Source organism: Pseudorca crassidens, chromosome 9 (genome assembly GCF_039906515.1).
Source record: "Pseudorca crassidens isolate mPseCra1 chromosome 9, mPseCra1.hap1, whole genome shotgun sequence".
NCBI lineage: Eukaryota > Metazoa > Chordata > Mammalia > Artiodactyla > Delphinidae > Pseudorca > Pseudorca crassidens.
This window is the reverse complement of record NC_090304.1, coordinates 27,028,718-27,050,306: the sequence shown is the minus strand read 5'-3', so window position 1 is coordinate 27,050,306 and position 21,589 is coordinate 27,028,718. Positions and strand designations below refer to the sequence as shown.

Below are 21,589 nucleotides of genomic sequence, written 5' to 3'. Positions count from 1 at the left end.
ATCCAATAAAGCTCTAATATCTAGATGATATTTAAGTCACCACAATTGTAGTCTCCCTATTTTTCTTTCTTTCTCTTGTTTCTCCTCCCCTTTTTATTTTAAAAGACCCTTCTCGCCCCCTCTGCAAAAATCTCCTAAAAATCCCATGACATTCAGATTTATTAAAGTGAATTTCCCTCCTCCTCCAGATTTATATACATCTTTACATAGTTATCCTCCTTTCAAAGACAGTTTTTGCCTTTTGAGAATTTAGGTTGTTTACATTTAATATATATTCACAAGGTTATCTCCTTCACCAGGACAGTCTTTGTCCTTTGAGAATTTACCTTCATGCTTATGCTTTGTTTTCTATTTTTCTTGTTTTATGTTCCTTTTCATTCCTTTCTTATTTTCTCTTGGATTAAATAATACTTAAAAAAATTGTTACATTTTTCCCTTCTATTAGGTTGTATGCCACACTTTGTTTAACCTTATTTTTAGTGGAAACATTAGATATTACAATATACACTCTTGTCTTACTAAAGTTTAACATAAATGACTAACATTACTTTCAGACAATGCAAGAATCTTAGACCGTATCATATCCAATTATTGCTGTTTCCTCTGGCTGGTGAGCAATACTTTTTTATTCCATTTTTCATGGATAGGTGCATCTACCTTTCACAGCTCCTGGTTTTATGCAAGGAACTCAGCTCCAAAATTCTGCTTGCATGGGTCTGAGGCTTTGCACCCTGTCCTCTCTGTGTTTCTAAAGAATTTCTAATTACATAAATTTTATATTATAATTTCTTTTAAGATCTACATTTTGTTACAGCTGTCTTTTATAAATTTTGATAAGTTGTATGGCAGTTTTCTTGGACTTTGTTAATTCTTAACCAGGAATTCCATGTGGATTTCTAAACAAACTGTTTTAGGAAATGATCTTTTATCCATAAAATAACCTCACTTTGTCTTCAATTACTGTTGAGGCTTTCTACCACATTCTAGAACCTGGGCTAAATTTATAACACAGATCTTCTTTTTAAGCTTTCTATGTCCATCTTATTGTCTTGTCCTGAAGTCTATGATAAGTCTCTACTGTGAATCTTTCATTATATCTGTAATTCACATATACACAGATTTCAAGAAGTTCCCTCTTCAGTAAGACTTCTATGCTACCTTCTTGTATAAAAATGTTCTTACTTCCTGTACGTTCACATCTGCCCTGGTAGGTTTGATAGCTGAAATCACTATATCATACTGATCCCTTCCTACCATCTAAAATGCTAGACCCTCAATTTCCATCAAATATTCCAATCATCATTGTATTACTTACTCTTCTACCACTGGTAAAAATCATTTTTACCACTGGTAAAAAGCATCCTTTTCTAGCCTGAAATCTAAAAGCCACTATATTAGGTTGATACAAGAACATCAATCACACTGTTTTAGAAATACATCTTCTTAAGAAATATTTCTTATCTATCTACCTATATTAGTTTTCTATTGCTGTGCAACAAATCACCACAAACTTAGTGGCTTAAAACAACACCTATTTATTATAGCACAGTTTCCGTGGGTCAGAAGTCTGGGCAAAGTTTAGCAGGAACCTCTGCTCGGGATCTCATAAGGCTGAAATCAAGGTGTCAGCTGGGGCTGCAGTCTCATCTGATGCTCAGGGTCTTCTTCCAAGCTCATTTAGTTTTTGCCAGAATTTAGTTCCTTATAGCTAAAGAACTCATAGTTACTCTCATCTTCTTTGAAGCCAGGGGAACTCACCTTTCTGACTTTTCTGTCTCTGATCTCCAAACTCTCACTTAAAGAGTAGATCTGGATATGGGGATATATGTATATATATAGCTGATTCACTTTGTTATACAGCAGAAACTAACACACCCTTGTAAAGCAATTATACTCCAATAAAGATGTTAAAAATAAAAAAAAAAAGAGTAGATCTGATTAGGTCAAGCTCACCCAGGATAATCTCCCATTTGATTAACTCAAAGACAACTGATTATATGCCTTAACTACATCTGCAAAAATCTCCTTTGCCATATAATGTAACCTAATCATGGGAGTGACATCCTATCATATTCACAATCCCACCCACACTCAAGAGGAGGGAATTATACAGGCATATATACCAGGGGGTGGAAATCTTGGGGACCAGATTAGATTTCTGCCTACCACACTAGCTATACAATTATGCACTCTTGACTATCCATTTTTACACCAAATTTAGATCCGGATATTTTATTTTCTGGAAAATTCAAATGCAACTACTTAAGATTAAATTTTGTCATCATTAAATACTGAAACTATTTTAAAGAATGTACCACAGTTTCTGATGGCAAATCCAAAGAGGAACTGAAGAAAGTGCTTTGAGAAGTGGCATTGTTATTAGAATAAATTACTACTTCCTAAAGTAGATATTTTCAAGGGGGGGGGTATTCATCTGGATGTAAGTGTTCTGGTATATTTCTTTTAAAAAGCATCAGCTGGGCTTCCCTGGTGGTGCAGTGGTTGAGAGTCTGCCTGCCGATGCAGGGGACACGGGTTCGTGCCCCCGTCCAGGAAGATCCCACATGCTGCGGAGCGGCTGGGCCCGTGAGCCATTGCCGCTGAGCCTGCGCGTCCAGAGCCTGTGCTCCGCAAAGGGAGAGCCACAACAATGAGAGGCCCGCGTACCACCAAAAAAAAAAAAAAAAAAGAAAGAAAAAACGCATCAGCTACATCACTTCTGAGTTAGTTTATTGTCAGTTATTGGAAATAGATTAAATAGATCATTTCTTTTAGCAACTGAATAATTCTTTAGAAATTAGGTCATAAAAAAGAACAAAGAACAAATGTGGTTATGTGTGTCTATACTACAAACATATACAAACTATGTAAATATTTAAGAATTTTATGTGTGTTTAGAGAAAGATGAAGTAAAATATGTCAAAATTTAACCTTAAAGAAGTATGGATAAAAAAACTATTGGTTAATTAAAAACTATAAAATTTTAGGTTATTGAATCTTTTAAACAATTTCTACGTATGATACAATGGATATGATAAATCAAAGAATTACAAAGCTGGAAGGTACATTAAGAGATTAACTAAGCTTTTATCCTTTTCTGAAACAGTACTATACCTCATCTACATATAGGCTTTCTATTATAATCAAAAAGATTATCAGGGACATATCTTAAACATTGTGGAATTGACAACCCCCTTAATATCTCAGGCTAAGATCTAATTATGCTTTACTCTCTGTGGTTTCCATTAAATCTAATTTACAATTTTTGTTTCACAAAGCAACAACTAAGTAATGGTGTGACGTCTAAAAGTATAAAATTATGCCCAGGGAGGAGTATAGAAAAAGCAGATAAATAGACCATGACAAGATTTAAAGGTATGATTCTAGTTTTGACAAGAGCAATTTTTCTTCTCATTTCTTCTGTTTTAACAGCATTAGTGAATCTTAGTGGCTTTTTATAGCAACTTGAGGAAAACTCCTAATAAAGTCATACTTGCCGCTCTCTCACTCAAGGACTTCTACCAAGTGGTACCATCATTGCCCCCCTGTAATATCCCTCAGCTATAATTGCACCACGTTGCCTTCCACCGTTCTTACATGTATGCCTTTTTGTCAATGGTGTTCACTCAGCTGATCTATATCCATTACTGTACACCTTTCAATCAGTAAGTATTTTAATAAATATTAATCTGAACTCAGTGCTTACACTTTCTAAAACCCTTCCATAGTACAATAATTGTCTAGTGGAAGAGAACTGTTATATACATTGTCATGAATATAAATGTACAATTACTCACTATGATTAGTACTGTGAAGGAAAAGTCTTGTCTATCATGAGGGTCATCATGAGTTCAGAGGTTAGGGACATAGAGAAAATCTCTACAAAACTGTTCAAGCTGGCAAGACACATGCAAGGAGTTAACCCCACGAGATCCTAGTCACTCCTTATTCCAAGTCATTCCCCCAGGTCCTGTGCAAGAAATGATGTATTGTTTTGCATATTGATATGTTTGCTTTGTGATTTATTATGTGATTTCAGATGATTTCATATCCCTCTCTGCAATGGTAAGATCCTTGTTTTATCTCTTTTCACTGCGATACTCAACTAGCAACTAATATGCAGCAATTGTTCTTTGATAATTACGACATTGTGCAAAGGTGTGTCACAAAAATGCCATTGATAAGAAACATACACAGTTTAAGTAGTAAAATATAATAAAGCCAAAGCTAAGAGTTATGTCGTGTAACGTTGAATATTTATCTAAGAGTCATTCCCCCCTTTAGATAAAAAGCCTAAGTTATGTTTGAATATTCACCCTCTTATGCCCATGGAAGGCATCCCCTGATCAGCTCCAGTGGGTAAATACTCAATGGTCTAATACCAATGATGCTAGTTCCATTTCCCTTGCCTTGTTTTGATTAATTAAGTAATTTTGGCCAATGAGAAATGAGGAGAAGTCTTTTAGAGAAAGGTTTTTCTGCCCTAATAAGAAAGAGATATAAATGATCAAGTATCTGTCTTCTTTAGTTGGATATTGTTGAGTGAACATGTGATGAGCCTTGCAAGTAGGAGGAGTCAAACCTAATGATCTAGCCAATATTCTGAGGATGGTAGAGCACAAGATACAAAGAACCAGGCTCTTTGATAACCCAGCAGAACCACTGAATTTAACCCTAGAATTGCCCTGCTTCTGAAGTTCCTATTACATGAGACAGTGGACTGTTCACTTTTAAAGTCACTTTCAGTTGTGTTTCCTGTTACTCTCTGTTAATAGTAGCCTAACTTATACAATTAGATTTCTAATTACATTTGCTTTACTTTTAATTTTATTCAAAATCTTTACTAGTTTTGAATTAATTTTATGAAGGGCTAAAATATAAACTATTTTTTAAAAATTTGACTTTTACTTAATCAGGAACACATCACCAGAAATTTCAGCATAAGCATACAATGACATGGAGGCTTTTCCCCGTTTTTTGAAACACAAAGCATCCTTGGTGAGTTTAGATTTCTATGGCAGAAATCTGCACGTGGCTAATAATTCTATTCATAAGTAGGAAGTGTGGCTACTTTGACAGATCATGGCTCAATAACAAGCATGCAGGTCTAAGTTATCACACAGTTTGGATGTGAATTCAACATCAGGATAATGACAGTTGCCAAGGATTTGTGCTTGCTGTCGCTTCATACCAGTGTTGTCTGTCAAAATGTCTCTTTTTCTTATACAGAAGCCATAGAATTTTTATGGATAGCAATTACTTACAATATACAATGAAGTACATCAAATCTAACAACCACTCTTTAGCCCCTCATTATTTGGTAGTCTCTTTGTTAAATGTAGTCAACCATTTTCATCTAAATTATTTATTTATACTCTATATTTGACAAGCATATATTTCTCGCTTTATATTCTCATGGCATTTAAACCTTCCTGAAGAGTTATGGGTTTTTTTTAATATTGTCATTTTTAAAACTTGTCTTTATCCTATTACCATTTTAATGGTAATTAAACTCTCTAATTGGAATAAATACAAATAAGAAAATGTAAACATGAAGGAAAATGACCCTAAGTACATTCAATAATAAATCACCAGCTTAAAATACTGATAGCAGATAAAAGAAATAAACCCACATACGTTTGGTGCATGGAAACTTGTATAAAATCTGGAGTGCACAAAGATTTCACTAATCGTCATCCTACCTTTCCTCCAATTTGATGAAAGAAATAACCTCTAAAGATATAAATAACTTTCTACAATTGCTAGATAAAGTGTGATTTAAACATCATGGAAAGTGAATAATAGAAGTGGTAATAATATATTTCCCCCCAATTTTATTCTGAACACCAGAAGAAAATATAATTCTAGTTTGACCTGGAAATATTGGTAAAGATACCTTGATTGCAGAGCAATTTTCAGTTATTTTATAACACATAAGTCGAATTTTTATGTGTAATTCAACGACTGAATAGTAACTAACGTATCTGTTCAAATTACACATATACTGTAAAGGAGATATTCAATGTCTGTTAAATTGAACTTGCTCGCTTTTGTAGAAGGAAATCTAAACAAGAAGAACAATTTATAAAATTTGTAAAGGACCCATCTGAGTGTAGGATCAGGGCATAAATCATCCTACCCAAAGGAAAAAAAGAATACTACTTCTGCTTGTGCAAAAGTGCAAAGGAATAAAAATAAAGTACATCTTAAATCTAAAGTCAGGGGAGGTTATAAATATTGTATAAGGATTTTCCAGAGGAAATCTAAATTTTCAAAAAGCAATATAGTCTTTTAACATTTTTTAAAGTAAATAATATATTAATGTTTGGATCTGTAGAGTTTTTTTATGGCTTGAAGGAAAAATCTGAGAAAAAGTTATGAATTATGAAAAGTGTAATTTGTTGGTCAATGGATGTTGAAAACAGTGAAAGCATTGTCTTGCTTCATTAACCACTGGGCAGTGTTCCCCTCACTTCGTTCTGCTGCTCATCCCATGGTGGGAACTGACAGCTCATCTTTGGAATGATGAGATTACTAAACTTAAACTGTCCCTAGAAAAGGCGATATAACCAAATGTTTATATTTCAAAAATAGTCTGACTGATTCCAATTCAGAATAGCCAAGATAACTAAAATGACATAAAAAATGAATGAATAGATTAGGCACTGTTAGTCTCCTTGAAAGCAAGATTTGTCTGTGAAAAAGCAACCCAGATAATCTATAAGAAGAAGTTGTTGGCAATTCACTTTTAAAACTGATTTAAGTCCTAATGTAATGTACTAAAAATAATTTGTCCCCTCAGGGAACTAAAAGAGTTGTTATTACACTCAGCTGCAAGCAGGATAAAAAAAAGCAATATAACATTCTATTAAGAATACATACAGGGCTTCCCTGGTGGCGCAGTGGTTGAGAGTCCGCCTACCGATGCAGGGGACACGGGTTCATGCCCCAGTCCGGGAAGATCCCACATGCCGCAGAGCGGCTGGGCCCGTGAGCCATGGCCGCTGAGCCTGCATGTCCGGAGCCTGTGCTCCGCAACGGGAGAGGCCACAACAGTGAGAGGCCCGCGTACCGCAAAAAAAAAAAAAAAAGAATACATACAGCTGATTCACTTTGTTTTACAGCAGAAATTAACACAACATTGTAAAGCAATTGTACTCCAATAAAGATGTAAAAAAAAAGGAAAGAAAGGAAAAGAAAACAAAAGAAAATCATGAGGGACTTCCCTGGTGGTCCAGTGGCTAAGACTCCGCAATCCCAATGCAGGGGGCCTGGGTTCAATCCCTAGTCAGGGAAATAGATCCCAAGTGCTGCAATTAGAGATCCTGCGTCCCACAACTAAAGATCCCACATGCTGCAACTAAAAGATCCCACAAACCACAACTAAAGATCCCACATGCCACAACGAAGATCCCGCATGCTGACGCTAAGACCCAGTGCAGCCAAATAAATAAATATTTTACAAAAAGAAAATCATGAAATTACATTCTTAGATGATCATCAGCTAAAAATTATTAAAAAGTATTTTATATGTGGGATAGAAAGATATTAATTGTTTAGAACATTCTGTTAGTTCTAAAATGCAATTTTAATTTGGAAATCTTCTACCTCAGCATTTAGAGAAACTTTCTATAAATATAGCAGAACTACCCCTAGATACCTGTTATCAATAAATAATTGATTCTGCTTCATGCCTCAAAGGCCAACACCCTGTTCCAGTTCACCTGAGAACACAACAGACTACAGCTGGGTAGGAAAAGTTTCTCATTATGTTGTTTCCTTGAAGTAGCCACAGGAATGAAGCTAGACTTTTCCAGTCATCTGGCCTCCTAGTGGTAAGTCATAAAATGGGAGGATCAGACCTTCTTTGGTATTGAACTCACACTGTTGGTGATTAGTTATCTTTTGTGGGGGGAAGGCTCCTGGCACAGCAATTTTTACTGTATTACATACAAATGTAACATGAGGTGACAGAGGAAAAACACTGTAAGAACACAAGAACAAGAGAAAATAAGGATAATATAAATATAATAAAAAGTAAATTAAAACCACAGATAATAACATGAGAATAAAGTGACTCATCACTGCATGGTTGCAAAGAATGGATTTAATATATGTGGACAGAATTTGTACATGTACAATGTGTTAATTAGTGAAGAAAAGCACAATCTCTGTAATATAAGTAAAGGAATAACAAATTGACTATATTTTAATAATTATTTCTCATAAAAAGATCACAAAGATGGCGGAAGAAAGGTGGCAAGGAAAAAAAGGATGAGACAAGAGAAGTTTTAACCTCAATCAGGGGGAAAATGTCTTTACTCATAGAGAAAATTGCCTCTCACTGATAATCATATTAATACCAATGGATCTTAGATTACCATTAGCCTTTATGAACTTGACCGCTTTCAGGTTGAAACTCATCATTTTCTTTTTCATGAAAGTAAAAGACCTCTGGGCATTGTCTTTGACTTTCTGTTCAATTGCCCAGAGAGGGTTACTTGATTTTCTAGGTATACCATAATCAAAGTTGATGGTAACAGACAATAGTGACAGAAAAGAAGTTAGGATCCAGACAAAGAAATAGAAGAAGCACATTTAAACAAACTATAAAAACCAGGTGGTAGGAAAAGTGTGTGACATATAAAACTTAGTGACATATAAAAAACTTAGTGACATATAAAAAACTTAGTGACATATAAAAAACTTAGTGACATATAAAAAAAATCAATCTGTTCTAAGATATAAATATGACCTAGCACTTCTGTAAGGAGATTAACACAATCCCTAATTTAAGAATAGTTTCTTCAATGCTTTTATAGTTCACATTTTCTTTTTAACGTAAAAACTATGGCATCACGTTTAGCCAGCCAATAGTCAATACCTGACAGACACTTTTTTGTTCTTTCACTTTCTAATAGAGAAGAAACACAGGAAAAATACCTCTTGTCTCCTCTGCTTTATATTTCTGAGAAGTGCAGTAGAATATAATAGTTGAGTTTTGGCTGTGGAGTTAGATACATTCGGGTTCAAACTGTACCTTCTCTACCTAGCAGCTGTGTGATCTTAATGAACCTCTCTAGGTCTTTGTTTCCTCATATATAAAATGGAGATGTCTAAAATACTGTCTGCCTTACATTCCTCCCAGAGTTGTTTTGAGTACTAAATAAATATAATGCAGGTTAAGCACTCAGCATGGTGAGTGGTATATAGCAAATATCATCTGCCTTGCCATTCCTGTTATTATCACTATCCCACCTGTCCACAAGTCAGACTCTAGGAATAATTTGTTTATTGCATCATCTATCTTTTTTCTTCCCATAAAATAGAAAAAAAAAAAAAATGGAAGGGCTGTAACCCAGGCAACAACCATCACATCTCCAAGTTATGTGTGACATAATCTCTACTAAATATTGAGCATTTACATAGACAACCTTCTTTAAGCACTTTTATCCCCTTCAGAATTCAGTTTAAGCTGCTGAAATAATATTCTTACCTTGCTAAATCATTCGAAATATATTTGTAAATTGGGTGAACGGTATCCCCATTGAAGGTGTCTTCAGGGTTGCTTCGTTGTGATACCTCCATGGCTTTAGTCAAGGGTGACAAAGGAGACTGAGAAAGCGCTGCTCTGTGATCTTCTGTCATTGTCAGCTTAAAATGAGGAAGAATGTTATTTAATTTAAAATGTAAAATCCTCCTGGGTTATTAACTGAGGCTGGGCATTAATCACAATTTACTTCTCATCATGTTCTAGAGCATGTAGCCGCTGCTAAATGTGAAATCTCATTAGAAATGAACAGAGATGAGAGCCTAAAGGAAGACAAAACTATGAATCTAAGTCTTTGATAAGTACAATCCTATTTAAGAAAAAAATGATAATTTGTTGCAAAGTATTTTAATTTTTGCTATTTGCTAAAACATCACTAATTATACAAACTTAACATGAGGCATATGTTATTGAAAAGTGCAGCACAATGCTTTTTTTTTTTTTTCGCCCTTTCTCCTTGCTTTTTTGGAAGCTACCTTCCCCTTGATTCTGTTGGGAATTATGTGGCCATGCTTTCCTGGAAGTGAATGTATCCAAAGCTAGACAATCAAAATACCTTCCCCAGACACAGGGGGGAATCAGAGTTTAGATGGAGAAGACAAAGTAGTGCTCTGTTCTTTAGAATTGCTAGCTTTAAGAACAATGTAAACTTCTACCATTGAGAATGAAGCAAAAACAGATGAAAGAAAAAGAGATGGAGAGAGATTAAAAAGTGAGAGATTCCTGATGACAACATTTGAATCCCTGAACTTTGCTATTAAAAACAACCACATCTCTTGAGTTTCCTGGGTATGTGAGTCAGCAGATTCCTTTTTGTTTGTTTAAGCTAGTTTGAGTTGGGATTCTATTTGTAACCTAGACATCTTGAATAATGCACACAGACAACCTAAAATTTCTTAAGACCAAAACAATATGTTCATAAGAAATGATATCAATGAATGTCATAGGGTTCTTTCCAGGGTATAATCACCCCATTCACACGCTGATACAAATAGCTGCAAAGTCTCAGGTCTGAGTACCCCACTAAGGTAAGGAGGAGTCCCAAGGTAACATGACATATCACAACTAAGGGAAGGATATATTTTAAATTTCATTTATTTATTTATTTTTGGCTGTGCTGGGTCTTTTCTGTGCGTGGGCTTTCTCTAGTTGCGGCGAGCGGGGGCCACTCTTCATCGCGGTGCGCGGGCCTCTCACTGTCACGGCCTCTCGTTGCGGAGCACAAGCTCCAGACGCGCAGGCTCAGTAGTTGCGGCTCACGGGCCCAGTCGCTCCGCGGCACGCGGGACCCTCCCAGACCAGGGCTCGAACCCGTGTCCCCTGCACTGGCAGGCAGACTCTCAACCACTGCGCCACCAGGGAAGCCCGGGAAGGATATATTACTTGTAAGGTAATAAAAAATGCTACTTTACATTTTTTCTGATATTCTGAAATAAACGCATTCATTCATCCACAGGTTATTTCTTGAGCACCTACAATGTACTTGTTATTGTTCTAGGCACTCAGAATTTTCTCAGTTAACAAAGCAGAAAATATCGTGCCTTGTGGAGCTTACGTTCTAGTGGAGGCAGATGATAAATAATTAACATAAGATATCAGTACGTCGTAAGAGGTTAAATGATAAATGCTATGGAAAAAGACTGATTAGGAAGGATAGTTTGGGAATATGAAGGTGGAGGGAATTGCAATTTTAAATAGATTTGTCAGCATAGGCTTCACTGAGGTGGTAATATCTGGGCAAAGACTTGAAAGAGTCAAGGAAAGTAGCCATCCAATACCCAGGAAAGAGTAAGAAGGCCGTAAGGTGGGGTATATCTGGCAGATGTGAGGAACAGCACAAGTAGATGAATAGGTGAAAAAGAAGAAATTGTTGTGATGAGGTTAGAAAGACAATGGGGGTGAGGGGGTGGAGATAACATAGGGCCTTTAGGACACTGTCAGGACTTTAAGTGAATTAGAGAGTCCATGGAATGTTCGGAACAGGGGAGTTATATGACTTTAAAAAAAAGATAATTTTGGCTGCTTTGTTAAGAATGTATCAAATGCAACAAAATTTCAATGTCCTAATTTGTCCATATATTAATATCTTCTAATACTTGTATAAATTCTCTGTGGTAGAGACAGCTGTCTGCCAACATCCATTCTATCCATTCCTTCTTTCTTCTATGATACCAGAATCCCTGATTTTTAACTGAGGCATATGGCTGCCCAAAATAAAGACTATTTTCTAGTCTTCCTTACGACTTGGTAAAGCCATATAAAACAAGCCTGGCCAATCAAATATTAGTGGAAACGATCTATGCAGGTGAGTTCATCTTTCTTTTCTCTCCTTTCTGCTACCTAGAATGAAAACATGAAGGCTGGCACTAGACAGGTCATCTTTATCTTTGATATGATGCTAGGAATGAAAACCATGCCCCAGGGAAGATGGAAGCAGTTTGAATCTCTGACAACATGGAGTACCATACCAACTCTAGACTACCTACCTCCAGACTTTTACATTAGAAATAAATTTCTAGCTGTGCAAAACAATGTTAATTTGGGTCTTTGTTGTTTGCAGTTGAACCTAATCCTGAAACTCCTGATATTCCTCAAACTAAGTTGCTTTCAAAAACCTAAAATATATGACATTGGCTTAGACTTAAGAAATGGAAAGAACACTAGGATGGCTTGGAATCTAAACTGAATTGAGAGTCCAGTAATTTGGGTCTTTGGGTCCTTTTAGGCTCACCAAGCTTCCCCAATCACATAAGACAATTCCTTAAGGTAAATCAATCAATCCATCAATCTCTCTCTCTCTCTCCATATATATATATATGTGTGTGTGTGTGTGCGCGTGTGTGTGTATATATACACACACACATATGTACATATACATATGTATATAATGTATATTAATATATTATTAATGTATGTATAATTATATATTAATTAATGTGTGTGCATTTATATATACACACACATACATCCTGTTGGTTTTGTTTCTATGGAGAACCCTGATACCCCTCTTTCAAAGACCAGGTCAGCCTGCAGGCTGAGCTAGAACTAGAGCCAGAAAGACTTTCCCGAAGCATGGACCAGTAGAGCCAGTCAGATGATGGAAGGCAATGGGATCAGTAGTGTTGATGTGGGTCAGTAAGGAGCTATGGCAACCACAGTAACACCAAAAGCACCAGCAGCAAAAAGAGACAAACTGGCCAACAGTCTCCTCATCTGGGAGAGGGCACCTGAAGGACTACCTTCTTGAACTATGATTAACTCCTTAGATAATCTACAACACAGGAAGCTCATAGGGTCTAATGCTAGACTTGCTGCTAGTTAAGCTTATGGAAGAATAAAAGAACTATAATATAACTCATACTCACAAGTATTACATATCAATAACACACAAGATCATGTCTTTCTCTGCCACTTTCTAGCTATGTGACCTTGAATCTTATAACCTTTCTGAGCTTCGGTCCTCTCATTTGCAAAACCAGTTATCCACATGGTTATGAGGATTAAATAAACAAAACTGTGAATGTGAAAGTGTTTAGCATAGTGCTTGCCACATGGTAGACATCCATTAAATGTTAGGTGAATCTGAATCACTATCAAAGTAAGAAAAGGTATCTCTTTCTACATAGTTTAATAAGAGAAGGTACTTTTCTCTGCCCAGCACTCCTCTGGTCTTCCAACTGGAGACTAAAGGGCTGTTGCCCTTCACAGTCTCCCTCCCCCTTTAAGTCTCACAACAGGAGGGCTGAGGCTTGCACAACAACCATTGCCTGCTCAGTTCTCATAGATCAGGTTATTCTTAATTGGGGAATGGTTATAAGTGAAAAAATCCAACTGCGCATAGCAAGGAAAATCATATGATTAGAGAGTAGATCACCTTGCAGAACGAAATCCCTTGAGTATCCTGGTGTGTTTATTATATAATCCAATTATTACAAAATAAAAAAATTTGCACTGAACTACTCAAAAATATCTCTTGAAATATAGCAATAGCTTTACTTTTCACTTAATGAATGATTACAATCCCAATCTTCACCGAAAGAGGTAATCATTTTAGTGATGGTTATAGTTTTTTTTTTTCACATAAAACACCTTCTGGATGCTTTTAGGTGGAATGAGTTATGTTAAGTGTGAAATCATTACCATTATTAAGTGCAATATTTCTTCTGTAAGGTTACTTTAAAAACAGTGTCATCCTCACTAAAAGTAGAATGTATTAACAGGTTGAGTAGAATACGCAGACTACAGTAGGTTTTCAGATAACACTGTGGCACATTACTAATTAAATGAGAACTAATTGTTAATTAGAAATTAAAGAAATAAAAATGTGTTAATTTTAATTTGACTAAGTTAAATACTATGGTATTTTAGTAGAGTACAGAAAAAGCCACTGCCTTATGTTTTGTTAACACGTGTAGAGTTTATTCACTGACGCACTGAAAAACCACTATTTTTCTTTGCTTCCCATCCGTTAATAATTTGACATGAATACGAGTTCTCTTCTAATAGATCTGCTCTTCCCCTGGTTTTTTAAAAAAGCATTCAAGTTCACAGTGGTTATGAGCCTGGACACTAGAGCCAGAGTGTCTGGGTTTAAAACCCTGCTGCCCATTCACTGGCTGTGACACTTTGGACAAGTCATATAACCTCTTTGTGCATCAGGTTCCATCATTTGTAAAATGGGGTTAAGAATGGTAGCCACTTCAGATAGTAAAAGCAAACTGTGGGAGAAACTTATTTGCATATTTAAAGAATTATGCTGTCAGGAGTTTCAATATTCCTTAGTGCCTGTTTCTTTTGCAGTACAAATTTTCGAAGAAGAATATTGAATACTTTAATTCACTAGTACCTTGGTGCAAATGAGTTTTATCAGTTCTATTTCTTTCTTCAACTGGAAAGGATTGCATGAAACCACTTGGGGAAAGATGAATAAATAGAGGCACGTAGAAAGTGGGAAAAGAAGGTAGAAAGGAGAGAAGCAAGATCTGTCACACAAGTTTCCTGGTTCATAATTTTACTGTTAACCATGTACAGAAAAATATTTTGTACAGAAAAAATATTTTGCTTGATTTTTCTATTATTTCTTTGAAAATTCTCAAGAAAAATGTCAATAAATTGCTTGGGAAAACTTAAAAAAAAGAGAAAAGAATGGTAGCCACTTCATAAAGTTGATGTACTTGCAACACAGTAGATACCAAGTGTCAGCTATTAAAGAGGAGAGGCTTGATGGTCTTCAAGTCAGGGCACTGAGTACCAATGACCAACAGTACATGGAGACTTTGCAAGGGGCATTCAAGTGTGAATAGTTTTAAGTAAATCAATTTCCAGACCCTTGGCTTCCAGATATATGCTTTCCTAAAAGGCATCCGCCCAAGAGGCTGCCTGTCCCAACTATAATTTGTCCTTGGAAAGTCTCCATTCTGCCTTTTTCCAAAAGAAAGGCATTCCTTTTATGCCCGTTCCAGGGCCTCAAACCAAGAGACAACTCCACTATTCCTTTAATAAAGAAATTATAAGTGCTCCCCACTAACCTATATCATTAATATATGTATTTCCAATAATTTTTACTTTTTGTATTTAAAGAATATCAAAAATGGCACTATATCCAAGCTACTTTGAATAAGTGTATACTAAAAATAATTATAATAAAAATTAAATCCTAGGGAAATTTTCCAATACTTACAACCTTATGGTCATAGGACATTTAAAAAATTTATTGTTATTGTATCTTAGACTAGCCAATTAAAGACTTTCAAGCATAAAAGATAAGAAATGGAGTAGATAGATAAAACATCAAGGATTTACTGTATAGCACAGGGAACTATATTCAATATCTTGTAATAAACTATAATGGAAAAGAATTTTAAAAAGAATATAGACATATACATGTATATGTATAACCAAATCACTTTGCTGTACACCTGAAATTAACACAATATTGTAAATCACCTATACTTCAATTAAAAAAAAAAAAGAAATGGAGTGAAAATAAGTTTAAGGAGAAAAAAGAAGGATGTAAAAATTTCAACTGTTGAAGAAGAGCTTGTTAATATTTTTAATGTTTTAAAATCTCTATAGCTTTCAGGCCTGGGGCCAAAATGTTCCATGAACATGTGACATCTTGTCATGCCTGAAAACAGGAAGTTATCAGAGACAAGTGGGGCGTGTCAAAAGGACATAGGAACCAACTTGAAGACGATTCCACTGGCCAAAGATGGGGCACTCTGAACATAAAAAAAGTAAAGGATTGAAACATTAAACATATAAAAATCCACGAGTACCTAATACTAAAATAAAATTTTATAACTTCATTATTTCATAATTCACCTTTGTTACTTGCTAGGGCACCAACTTACTGTTCTGAAAAATAATAAATGTACTTTTCCTGCTTTCCTAAATGGGTTATAATTCAGGATAACCATATAGATGATGAGAGAAAATTCTTCTTCATAGAAGAATCATAGCTAATACATGTAGATGGAATAAAAGAATTAGCAAATTACCATAGTGCAAACCATAATGAAATAATGGATCCAGGTAATGTTTGTCCAGGTAATGTCTGTCATTATTAGATCAAAGAGTGATGGGAAACTTAGATGAATCTGACTGATATCACCTATACCACTGATACATATTAATATGTCACTAAGACAATCAGAAATTGTTTCTCCTTATATGACTCCACAGGAATTATAAACATAGGACCATCTATAAAGCATTCTCATCATAAACACTGAATGAAATCAAATCTTTAGATCTAATTTCTAGTTTGTGAGAAATGCGGGAAGGGAGAGAAACATGTTACATGTTAAATGACATGGCACAAAATAAAGAGGAGGGAGAAATGTTACAAATGAAAAGAGACTGAAGAATCATATCAACCAAATGCAATGCATAAACCTTGTTTAGATCCTGATTTGAACAAACCAACTTTAATAAGACATACATTTTTGAGGCAACTGGTGATATCTGAACACAAACTGGGTATTATTGGTATCAAGGAAATTATTTTATTGGGTATGGATAAAAGGTATTGTTATGATAAATATTATCTGTTAGAGATATGAACCAAAGTATTTTTAAATAAAATATTATTTGGATTTGCTTTAAAATACTCCAAGAAGAAAAGTGAAAGAGAATATAAATAAGAATGGCAGAAGTTGATGGTTGTTTGTATTGGGTAAAAAGTATGTGGGAGTTGTTTTATTATTTTTCCTTTTGTGTTTGAAAATGTTCATAAGAAAATGTTTCTTAAAAATCATATGGAATTTACATTTTATTAGATATGTTTAAAAGACTGATGTAACGGTTTTATTTCAAAATGTCAGCATTCATAATATACCAGAAATTATATCTTTTCCAACTATTTAAGCTTATAATGAGAAATTTTAAATGTCAGCTTAAAATTGTGCATGGGAATATATAAGCAAAACTATTTGAAGGTCACTATTCTAGCCAATAAGTACCTCCAACCTCAGCTCTGAAAAGGAGAGAATTTAAGTAGGACAGGAGCTGACACACACCCTCCTACGCTTCTTCCCAGATAAACTGGGATTTGCTCAGTTTTCCTGGGTTTACTTAGGAAGGGCCCATTCTAGAGGTGAGAGACAGGTTCTCATAATTCCTTCATTGTGGACAAGGTCCTTAAGATTATCATAGAATCACCATAATTTAACACTCCTTTCACAGCTTGTTATCAGTCCCTCAACCAGATAGGGATTTTAAGCATTTGCTTAAAATCTCAGACTGTGAGGGAGGATTACTGAAGTTCAAAGTGAAGAGTACTGCCAAGTGGAAAATTACCTTGAACACATTACCAAGCAAGCTAACCCAGAGGGCTCACAGACCAAATTAAAATGCTCCATTCACACAATTTACTAAAAAAATTAAAAACACACAGTGATAAGCAAGGGGAAAGAAAGCAATAAACTAAGTTAACATACTTAAGATAGGGGGAGAGTGGCAGGATCATGGTATCCAAATCCTGCTCTTTCTGCCTGTATCAGCCTTCCCCATGACGGTGTGCTATAAGAACCAGAGTTGAGATGTAAGCCAGTGGCCCAGACAGAAGGTACCAGGAATTAATGGGAGAGACACAGAGGCAGTTGTGCCTGGCCAAAGCTGTAGCTTGCCAATTAACTTGGTGAAGAGCTATAGGTTTTATTTGCATTTCTTGGGCACAGTTCTTTGGGCCAAAACGGGACCGTACTGGATGTTATTAGCAGGTGGTCAGTTTAGGGACAACACAGTGATCAGCCCTGAAGTGGCAAGATTATGACTTAGTCTGCCCTTCTACCGAATAAATAAAACTTGTCTATTCTATCATATATGCCATTTAGTCGCTTTATCTTGGTACGTTTTATAGGTTACTAACTTACTTATTATGTATATTTAACACAACTTCGGAATTCTGCCTGTGTTTCTCAAACTACTTACGCATATCTTTTTTTTTTTATTGGCTGCACAGCATGCAGGATCTTAGTTCCCAACCAGGGATCGAAACATGCACCCCTGCAGTGGAAGCGCAGAATCTTAACCACAGGACCACCAGGGAGGGAAGTCCCGCATATCTATACTTAACACAGCCTATGAATTACACCTATACGTCATAAGCTATTAGCTTACTTACTACCTATGCTCAACATTTCTTATGTTTCATCATCCCATTTTTTTTATCTTGTACAGCTGAATTGAATATTCAAATCACATTATATTGTGCCTTCTAGTAGGCTAGAGATACAAGGAGCAGTGGAAGAAAGCCACAAGAAGACAAGAAAAGACAAGAAATGTGGGACTGCCATCATCTTAAAAGGCTTTAGGTGCAATTAGAGCAAGGTTGCAGGATACAAGGTTAATATACAAAAGTTAATTACAAACAAGTAGAATTTGAAATTAGAAACATTTGCACAGAACTCAAAAAAATGAAATACTGAGACATAAATCTAACAAAATATGTACAAGATCTATATGAGAAAAACTACAAAAGCCCAGAAATAGACCCACATAAATATAGTCAACTGAACTTTGACAAAGGAGGACAATGGCAGAAAGACAGTCTTTTCAACTAATGGTACTGGAACAACTGCACGTACACATGCAAAAAAAAAAAAAATGAATCTAGACACAGACCTCATACCCTTCACACAAACTAGCTCAAAATGGATCACAAAACTAAATGTAAAACACAGAACTATAAAACTCTTAGAAGATAACATAGGAGAAAACATAGATGATCTTGAGTATGGCAATGACTTTTTAGATAACAGCACCAAAGGCATGATCCATGAAAGAAATGACCAAAAGGCCAGATTTCATTAAAATTAAAAACTTCTGCTCTGTGAAAGACAAAAGAAAATGATAAGACAAGCCACAGCCTGGGAGAAGAGATTTGCAAAAGACATATCTGATAAAGGACTATTATCCAAAATTTACCAAGAACTCTTAAAAGTCAACAATAAGAAAACAAACAACCTGATTTTAAAATGAGCCAAAGACTTTAACAGACACCTGACCAAAGAAGACATACAGATGGCAAATAAGCATGTGAAAAGATGCTCCACATCATATATCAGCAGGCAAATGCAAATTAAAATGACACTGAGATACCACTACACACCTGTTAGAATGGCCACAATCCAGAACACTACCACCACCAAATGCTGGTGAGGATGTGGAACAGGGGCTCTCATTCATAGGTACAGCCACACCGGAAGAGTGTTTGGTGGTTTCTTACAAAACTAAACACACTCTTACCATATGACTCAGAAATCATGTTCCTTGATATTTATCTAAATAATCTGAAAACTTATGTCCACATTAAAACTGGCACACAGATGTTTATAGCAGCTTTATTCATAACTGCCAAAAGTTGGAAGCAACCAAGATGTCCTTCAGTAGGTGAATAGATAAACAAAGTATGGTCTATACAGATAATGAAATACTATTCAACACTAAAAAAATAAAATGAGCTATGATGCCATGAAAAGATATGGAGGGACCTTAAATGCTTATTACTAAGTGCAAGAAGCCAATCTGAAAAGTCTGTGTACTGTATGACTCCTACTATTGACATTCTAGAAAAGGCTAAACTGTGGAGAACTTAAAAAGATCAGTAATTGCCAGAGGTTGGGGGAGGGGTGGTAGAAATGAATACATGGAACATAAGATTTCTATGGAAAGTACTCTGTATAATACCATAATTAACGGATACATGTCATTACACGTTTGTCCAAAACATAGAATTGAACACCATGAATGAACCCTAATGTAAATTGTGGACTCTTGGCGATTATGATATGTCAATGTAGGTTTATCGATTGTAACAAATGTACCACTCTGCTGGGGGATATTAATAATGGGGGAGGCTATGTATGTGTGGGAGCAGGGCTTATTTGGGGAATCTCTGTACCTTCCCCTCAATTTTGCTGTAATCTTAAGCTGCTCTAAAAAAATTAAGTTCTAATTTTTAGAAAAGGCTTCAGAAGGTCATTGTTCTGCAGTTCCCAGCAGAGAGCTAGTCCATATTTGATAGGAGAAGAGTTAGAGGTAACTTCTAAAGACCAGTCCCAAGCAATGCATATTTGGAAATCCTGAGGCAGACTTCTTGGCCATATCCCTCCAAGTCAGAATGTATCTGTCTGTTGAGGACTACTGTAGCATTCCAGCAGTGACATATCATGTTTCCTGACATCAGATTTGGCCTCACTGATTTAATTGCCATTAACCTCCCTCCAATGCTGAAACAATGTCTCCACACCCCAGTAGAAGCCATTATATCCCACAGTTGCACCCTCAGGTATATAAGATATTATCAAGGTAGATAATGACCTTGGTTCAGGAGGTCATGTAAGTTGCTGCTACACTCATTATTAGGAGACACCTGGAAGGCTGCCCTTTCAGATATCTCATTTTGTAAAGCCCCATCTCCCAAAAAGCTTGTCTAGAAGGCTGACCATTCAATTCAATGAAGGAAGACACTTGATTTCTTCCTGAAAAACACCTTTCTGGTGCCCTATAAACATGTAAATTACATATTAATCACCTATATTACTAATTATTATTTTTTAAATTAATTTTGTGACAATAGAAATATAGCTTACTATAGAAGTCTATTCTTTCATAATGTAATAGTTGTATTCCACTTGTATTTCATAATGCAATAGTTGTCATCAAAACTTGCTTCATAAAAATAATAGTTCAGTTGAAAAAACGTGGTGAGATTAAGGGCTGGAGTTTGAAATTCTCAGACAAGTTTTTTTTCCCCCTGTTGGAATCTCAATGATAAATGTTTTTGCTTGTTTGTTCTGTTCTAATAGCTGTAATTGTACAACTCTATAAACTAAATATACTAAGATAAACCCAGCCATCTAGTTTTGCCTTCTATGCTACCAGAATTATGGTTAGCAGAGCAGTTTTTGTATATTCTTATCATATTATTATCACCCATTGTTTTAATAAAACATAAAGAAGGCATCTTTGTGGCCCTCCAAATGTTTTTCCTAAAGCCACTTTGCTAATTCCTGATCCCATCATACATCCATTCAATCATTAAATATTTATTAAGCACCAACTATTTTCAGACTTAAAAAAAAGACAATGGATTCAACATTGAACAAGACAATATTTATTGTTCCTTCACTAGCGGAATTTTCATTATAATGACTGTGTCCAATTTTAATTAACTTCTCTTATTAAAAACAATTTGAATGATGATAACTGCAGTTATTACAGAAATCCCCATATTAAGATTGGAAAGATATGTATAAAAAATAAAATTTCTTACAATCTCCTACGCTTGGAGTTAGCCACCATTATAATTTTTGAATATTTGTTTTCTGACTTTGGTCAATGAAATTTACAGAGATATATAGTCTTTACTTTAAACAAATGTGTGACCATATTAAAATTCAATTTATATATAGCTGTGTTCACCTAATGAGAATATTCCTATGCTATTAAATATTTGTTGAGAACATGATTTTTAAAAAATATTTATTTATTTATTTTTGGCCACATTGGGTCTTCGTTGCTGCGTGCGGGCTT

At 35.4% G+C, this 21,589-nt stretch overlaps 1 protein-coding gene across 1 annotated transcript in view; it reads right to left on the bottom strand.

Annotated features, from left to right (window-relative positions):
• The window catches only part of DCDC1 (doublecortin domain containing 1), a 456,279-nt gene that overhangs the window by 419,179 nt on the left and 15,511 nt on the right, over nt 1–21,589 (bottom strand). Inside the window, exon 2 of the mRNA XM_067749533.1 lies at nt 9,497–9,654. Coding sequence (XP_067605634.1) covers nt 9,497–9,654 — 158 coding nt within the window. The remainder of the gene's footprint in view (nt 1–9,496; nt 9,655–21,589) is intronic.